Here is an 8,035-nt window from a genome sequence, read left to right on the forward strand (position 1 = left end):
ACACACACACACACACACACACACACACACACACACACACACACACAGAAGCTGTGGTCCAAGATTGTATCCTTATGTCATAGGCATCCGTGTAAACATGGAGGATTATTCATATCAGCTTTCCTCAAAGTGCCGTTTGGCTGGATGCTAAAGCTAATCTCAGTCTGTGAGAATGTCTCTCTGCACTGGAGCCTGTTAGTGTTACAGCGGCTCTGCCATCTAACAGAGCTGCCCCCCCCCCTCCCCAAAAAAAAGCACTGGCTGGGGCGGACTTTGGCGGTGGTAATGATGGCGCTGCCGCTGTGCCATTTGGACATATTTGTCTGAAGGGCTAATGCAATACAATGGCAGATTACCTTACACTGCGGACAATGGACGTAAGCTACAAGCTGACAATCACATGACATCGTGGAATGTGGCTGCCCAGCCGGAAGGGAATGCAAGAGCAGAGACGGCAAAATAGGTCAGACCTCTCCAAGATTCAGAAAGTCTGGCTGAAGGCATGTCCATATCGTAATCACATTAAATAATACTCTATTACTATACTATTCCAGGCAGCTTCAGACCTCAGCTTCTCCACATACACACACACATTTTCTCCTTTTTTCTCTTACACACAAACCAACAGCACACACACAATGACAAAATGCTCTCTTTTTACTACAGATTTCAAGTAGGTCAGAGAGCCTGCGAAGGTAGCCCAAGGCAGAGTTCTTTCCAAAGAGCAATAACTACTTTCCCCTTCATTTGGTTGTTTGTTTTTTGCTTCTCATCCAGTTTTCTTTAACTTTCATTGTAATGTACTTGCTTATTTGCTTTTAAAGGAATGAGGAAATAAGCCTTCTTGATAAGAGTTAGATGAGAAGATCGATACCAGTCTCCCATCTGTCCGCTGAATATGAAGCTGGAGCTGGGAGACAGTTAGCTTCCCATACAAACTGGAAAAGGCCTGGCTCTGTCCAAAGCTATAGAACAACACCTACAAGTGCCTCTAAAGCTCACCAATCAACATGTTGTATCCTGTTTGTTTAATACTTACAAAAAAACTAAAATGTAACAACAAGCAAGTTGCTGTTGTATTGTGGGTTATGCCAAGAAATCTCACAGTGACTCCAGGAAGTCCAGCTCGTGGCAAAAGAAAAAGTCTGGCACATAACCCCCTGTAAAACTACAACTGTGCAGATTATTAACAAGAAATGATTAGTGGGTTTTGTAGGTGCTGGTATGTGGATGTATTTTGTTCCTTTTGGACAGAGACAGGCTAGCTGTTTCCAGTCTTTGAGCTAAGCTAAAAAGGTCTAGTCGATCTTCTTATCAAACTCAAAATAACAACTACTTTAAATAATGGCCACCATTTGAATGCATCTTTAATCTCTGCGGCATCGACTTAGTTAAATATCTATTCTGTCTTTGAACTGCATTATTACGACATTTTGCTTCCCCGTGTCTACTTAAAAACCTTTCGCTTGCAGAGCTCAGCAAAATCAGCTTCATGGAATGACTGGGATCAATTTGCTCTGCTTTCAAAGCGATAAGGCATGACTGTTATACCCGGTATCACACACACACACACACACACACACACACAGACACACACTCACACACACACACACACACACACACACACACTGTAACATAGCGTTGTCCGTACAAATCAGGCCTACAAGATGGATGCTAATCCTCTGACCTATTTGATCCCTTGTCACCATTGTTATTATGTGTCAGGCGCTGTGGCAATGGGCAGCCAGCTGCTCTGAGGATGAGTTTAAAAGGCCACGGTGCCGAGTTCATGGTGTAGATGGATTACTGGGCCTTCTGATTTTTTCTGAAGGAATAAATGACTTCTCTAAAAAAACAGCTCTATTTTGACACGCGATCAGTTTCGTGGTACACTTCCATGAAAAATACCTGGGCCTCATCTCCCTCATCTGCTGTCGGTGTGGGTTCTCCTGGCAGCGGCTCTCCGTTGTGAACGGGGGAGTCCTGGGAGGGCGAGTCGGGGGGGTTGATGACCACGGACCTCTCAGAGCGAACGCTGTCTTTACTGCCGCTGGCCTTATGCCGCTCGCGGCTTCGATCACTGGAGTTGAAGAAACAAACACAAGAGGAATATAGACGCAGGACGTTAAGATCATTCAAACATATTCTCATGTGCTTATATACTTATTATTGATACATCTGGAGATTATTTCCTTGATTAATCGTTGTGTCTCTAACAAAAAAATCTTACAAAGCTCGAACCACCAAATGTTTGCTTGAAATATGACGAAAGAATCAAATCATTAAAATATCTGCACATCCATTCTTTTATCGATCAAAAAATATGAATCAACTCATTATTCAGGTCTAAATTCATGCATACAAGCAAAAATACACAAATATACACACAAAACAAGAGCTGACAAACGAATGATTAATCAACACATAGGGTTCAATAACAGAGTATTCAATAGTAAAAATAATAGCTAGCTGCAGCCCTACTGGGCAAGAAGCTGGTGGAAAGGGATAGAGATGAATACTGAGGAATGGACAGCACAGGAATCAAATGATTCTCTCATTTGCGGGATAGACCTTGTGAATTAGTGAAATAGGTTAGATTCACTCAGCTGTGGCGACCCTAATCCACAAGCTCTGTCTGTCTCAATCTCCAGCTTGTCCCTTTTCTGTCTCTCTCTCTCTTAGTCACATTCATTTGGCTCCAACCAACACAACCGAACTGAAGACGAACACAAAAAAACCTAAAGTAATTACATGAAATACAATATAGCAAAAGCATGCTGTGAGAGAGTCAGCTTGTGATTTGGCAGAAACCCATGTAACAGGCAGGGAGAGGTAGACGGATACAGTGGAGAAGAAGACGGTCAGATGGAAAGGCGGCCAGACAGGAGACATACCCATGTCGGTTTGATCTCCCCGAGCGGCTGGAGTGATAGGAGTAGCCCGAGTGGGTCGACTCAGTGTCCATTCCAACGCGGTTCAGAGCCGGCAATTGGCCAGGGGTGGGGTGGGGTGGGGAGTGATTGTTGTGTGGCAGAGAGGGTGAGTTGGCAGCAGCGCTCAGGAGGAGGAATGGGTTGCTATAGAGACGGGCCTCAGGAATCCACAGCGACTGACAACTACCCCGGATAGCTGCGTTAGTAGCCACATTGACCTGCGAGATGGAGAGATAGAGGGCGTGAGGCTTGCATCAAAACTTGCAAAACAATGCATTAGATGTTAGCCAGGCCATATGGGCTTGTACTGATACTCATTCAATGCATTTTAAATGAGAGCAGAATGACAGGTCATCAAAACATTAGAGCATCATAATATATATAGACATACTATTATCTTTCCTGCATGTATGGACCTGTCTTCAGAATCTGTTCTGAACTTCAAAACTACATGCTTGTACTATTCACACTGAGCTTAGCATAATTTACAAGACAAACTTTATTTGGAAACAGGAAAAAACCAGGCATTCAAATGCCACATTCACAACATGTTTTATGAAGAATGTAGCTGTTTTAAATAGCCAAGCTCGCTCCCTTATGCCTCGCAACTGAAGTGTGTGTGTGTGTGTGTGTGTGTGTCTTAATGATGCCATTTTGACCAGGTCTCTCTCGTAAAAGAAATAACGCATCTCGGGAGACTTCCTGGTTAAATATAGATTAAATAAACAATGACATCATAATCCTACAAACATACTGCAAGAGCTTTAGGGAGAAAATGGAGACCAGTGCCGCCAGTTTCAGAATGACAAGTAATCTTAGTGTATTGTAGAATAGTCAAATAAATAAAAAGAATCCACCAGAAAATAACTGGATGAATAAATAAAACAAGGATATAACCCACTTTAATACTGTAGCTATATGGCCCTGCTAAAAGCATAAACAAAATGTTGTCCTTTTTCCGAATAATAAATTGTCAGTATATGTGAACGAACTCTCCATTCTGTCATTACGAGGCTCAGACTCACTTCCTGGGCCTGAATGCCTGCTGTGTGATGCATTAGGTTGTCTCAGGGCTTCACCATGCACGACCATTCATTTAGACCTCAATCCACTGTCTGTCTCCATAATCATGTGCCAATCACCATCTCCAGCCCAGTCTCATTTTACCTCCCCCCCGTCATTTACAGGCTATTTGTCGTCTCTGTAGCTCATAGTGAATACAAAGAGTAAAAACAGCCCGTTCAGCATATTAGTATGTGAATCCATGGAGCTCATGCTCTGAAAATAAAATGATGGTTAGAAAAATGTAGCTGCAATTTTAGCTGATTTCCATTAAGATGACACAGATGGGGTTGAACGTTTTTCCTCTCTTTCCATAACCCATCATGGAAAATGTGGACGGTGCACACGAGGAACCACTGATTTTCGATTAAGGACTGTCGCGCAATGCATAAATTATTTTTACCACTGTCCGGATTACATGTGCCAGACAAAAGCTAGAATTAGCAAACGATGGTGCGGTGACAAAACAAATATAGTTTCACTGAGAGTGAATAGAGCATCGGTTTCCACTGGTACGGACGCCTATGCTATTGAAAGCAGGGGAGCATATGCTGAACAAGGCAGAGCTGTGTATAGATGCAGGACTTCCATACAATATTCCACTTGAACATACCACTCGCAACATCAAAGCTGATGTCGCAGCATAAATTTTTAAAAGGCAAACCAGAGTTTCGACAGAGGAAAGTCATATCTCTCATCTCTAACCCACATCTGGAGCGTCCGCTGTTGCCGTGGCAACACCGGAGGCAGGAGGCCCCGTCTAGGAGCAATAATCAATCACCCCTGCAGGGAGTAAATTTGTGTTATGCGTCTATGAGAGAGTGAGGGTGGAGGGGGGGTGGCACAGTCAGAGGGCACAAAGAGCAAACAATGGCCTCTCATCGCACCCAGCGCCCATATGGTTAAATGAATAAGGCAATGATTTGAATAAAAGCCGTTAACCCCCTGAGTGCTGATCTCTGAGCGCGTGGCAGTGGTATGTGGGCCAGGATGATTCTCTGATCCTCTGAGAAGCCACTCATCCGCGAGACGAGCCTGAAGAGCCATAGTGAACCAGGCCATGTGGAAAATCGCAGCCACGGGGGTAAGAAAAACTATCAGTTACAAACCAACGGATAACTATGAATAAAGCATAACAATGTGCGGCCTCGCGCTTGCTCTGAGTCGGTCCATCTAAAAAAATCCAGTGGTCCTCTGTGAGGAGATTCTCTATTGAGAGGTAGTTGCTGCTTCGCTGCAGACCATTCTGGTTGGCTGCACCGAGAAAAGGTTCACAAGGGCAGAAAGCGACACTAATGTAAAACTAACACTCATTAATGTGTTTGTTTAGTGGATGGAGGCTGTTGCACAGTGGGGGCTACTGTAACTACATAGGCTCAGAGGTACAGACACATGTGGTGGAATGGACTCGTTTTTTTAATTTATATCCTAAAGAGAGAATCAGACTGCACTATTGCAACAAATATGCGTGGGAGTCCATGGGGAGACCGGTAACATCTAAAAGATTCGTTTTTTTGTGGCATTTTCCCCACTGATCCAACTCATCAATTAATAATAATTGACAGATTTTTTCCTTGGCCTCACGGACTTTGGCCTCCAAAACGGGCAGAGAAAGAGAGGTGTGGAATTTGAGATTTCATTAAATACCCGATGCAATGCTGGCAGCCTAAACGGCACAGATCAGCCTCGTAGCTCATCTAGAGCACATGATGAGGCCTGGTGGTTACCATGGCATCTGTGCCCTCCTTCACACCCATTAGCCCTCGTGCCTTCCTTCATGTACGCCCTGCACTGGTGGCATTATGCCATAATCTGCAGATGCAGCAGCCGGCAGTCTGCTGTGTTTCCTTTTTCATTTATTCGTTGTTATTAACTGGTAACCATGCATATATCATTTATAGTGACGGAGCACAAGGTGACATCTTGTCCAACCAACAGTACTCAATTTACTATCACATGTTAGACAAAAAAAAGTCACGCAATTGTTGGCATTTTGACAAATCCTTTCAGCTGTATATTATATTAATGTAGTAAAACACGTTCTTTGAAAGTGGCAAATAAAACACACACACACACACACACACACACATGTGAGCAACACAGTCGAGTAAGCTGGGTAAGACCTCTTTCAAATCAAACAATGGGTGACACAGTGTGTGCCAGTGTTATTTATAGTGATAACAATCTCCAATCCCTCCATGGACTTCGGATAACCCAGAGGAACAGCTGCTGATTAACACACATCGCTGTTAACTGACTAAAATCACACAAACGGAGCCAAAGATCCGGAGACATGAAAGTCCCATGGAAACGATTGTGTGGGCCTCACCGACGGGACATATGATGTCATTAGGAACTTATTTCATAAGTATTTCCCTTCCATTGTTTGCTGTACGACTCTGACATTTGATTCTTGGCACAAAGGTATTCGTCAGATATGTGATGAGAGCAAACCTGTGACCTTTGAGTGACTGAAGAGAGTCTCAGCCACTCCCACCCTGCTGTTCTTACACACACACACACTCACACCTACGCACACCACAGTAAAAGGAGAACGTTAAGACCTGACACAGTACTCTGGAATGCAAACTTAGTCCCCCCCTCGGTCCGCTCATGTGGAACTAAATAAAAGTACAGTAGAAGGAGAGGGAGTGAGGTGGTGGGGAGATAACTCAGTACATTCCTACCTTAAGAAAAGCGCTTTTGTGGCTGTAAATACACTTCTGCACACTGCTCTAAAATGCACCATGCGTTACAGCGTGCTAGCCAAGCTTTGCTGGATCCTAACACTCCTTAGTAGCCTAAAGGTAGCTCCACTTCTCATTACACTTGTGGCAGAAAAAGAAAAAAAACATGGTTCAAAAGAGAGCAATGACAAAAGCCTTGCTGGCAACACTTTCTTTTGATCGTTCATGGCAAGAATGGCTTCCAGGGGATGAGTCACCTATTCAAGAGGTTCCCATACCTCAACGTGCCCTTATACCTCTCTGCTCAGGACCCATCAGCACTTGATCAATAATAAATGGCTGCAGGTGCAGCACAGTTTCACTGCAGCATCATGACTCTGAGATACTGGGAGAGACAGCGTCGAGGGTGTCAGAGGAGGCACGAGAGGCGGCTTCAGTCACAGTAACACCTCATCCAGCTGTGCACACTGTGCTCTTCAGGCAGCTGCTGCTGATGGCGAGACACACCATCACCCTGCAGCGGCAGCTTAATACGCCCTTTATGTTACAGGCGCCTGGGTCTGAAAGAGAGAGCTAAGGATGTGATGTTACTTCTTCTATTACACAGATGCGGTTTCGGTTTACAACAGATCTGGTTTCAGTCACATTCTGAACACCATTAACCACAGCAGATTATACACTATCACATTCATTATGTTGGCTCCTGATGCGTTTGAGGCACTGGGCAGTGTCTAAATAAAAGGCACATGTAGCCTGCGATGTTGGCTCAACATAAATATGGGTAAGGAGGACTAAAGGCTGTCTGATGAGAAGGAAACCATTTTTTTCCCCCACGATGGCAGCATTGAACTTCATCAGTAATTCCTGCGAGGGGTTGCGTGTGTCTCAGGCGTTTGGCAAGGATATACCCAGTGAAATGAACGGCAGCGTCGCGACAATCAATTCGTTTACCTACCTTTTTTACGGTCTCAGACGTGTGCCATATCCCTCTCGTGCGTCTCGGTATCAGTGTTTCGGTGAGAATCTGGCGCTCCTGCGCTCCTGCGCTGCTGCTGCTGCTGTACCGCACTGACAGGGGCAGCTCCCTCACACGATCCTGGCCATTGTGGTTATCAGTACCAGAGAGGGAGGCAGCATGGAGGTGCAACACACTTCAAGTGCACTCAAATCTGTATTTTCAGCTGTAGCCCACAAGAGGTCGTCCTTTACTACATACTCAGATCTGCTACAAGCAGGAAGTTAGTGCATGTTCCCAGTGACATTTTTTTAAATCACCCTCCATTCAAAAATGTGTTACTTCTCGTTGATGTTTGAGCTTGTGCAGAATGATGTGTGTACAAAGTTTGACTAGAG

General features: G+C 44.5%; 1 protein-coding gene across 1 annotated transcript in view; it reads right to left on the reverse strand.

Moving 5' to 3' along the window:
* The window catches only part of LOC116395506 (vang-like protein 1), an 18,218-nt gene extending 10,396 nt beyond the window's left edge, over nt 1-7,822 (reverse strand). The window contains exons 1-3 of the mRNA XM_031869449.1: nt 7,638-7,822; nt 2,895-3,151; nt 1,909-2,080 (exon numbers count right to left, since the gene is read on the reverse strand). Coding sequence (XP_031725309.1) covers nt 1,909-2,080; nt 2,895-2,965 — 243 coding nt within the window. The 5' untranslated portion in view covers nt 2,966-3,151; nt 7,638-7,822. The remainder of the gene's footprint in view (nt 1-1,908; nt 2,081-2,894; nt 3,152-7,637) is intronic.
* Between the last annotated feature and the right edge of the window lie 213 nt (nt 7,823-8,035).

Source organism: Anarrhichthys ocellatus, unplaced genomic scaffold, assembly GCF_004355925.1.
Source record: "Anarrhichthys ocellatus isolate YVR2014 unplaced genomic scaffold, GSC_Weel_1.0 scaffold47, whole genome shotgun sequence".
Lineage (NCBI taxonomy): Eukaryota > Metazoa > Chordata > Actinopteri > Perciformes > Anarhichadidae > Anarrhichthys > Anarrhichthys ocellatus.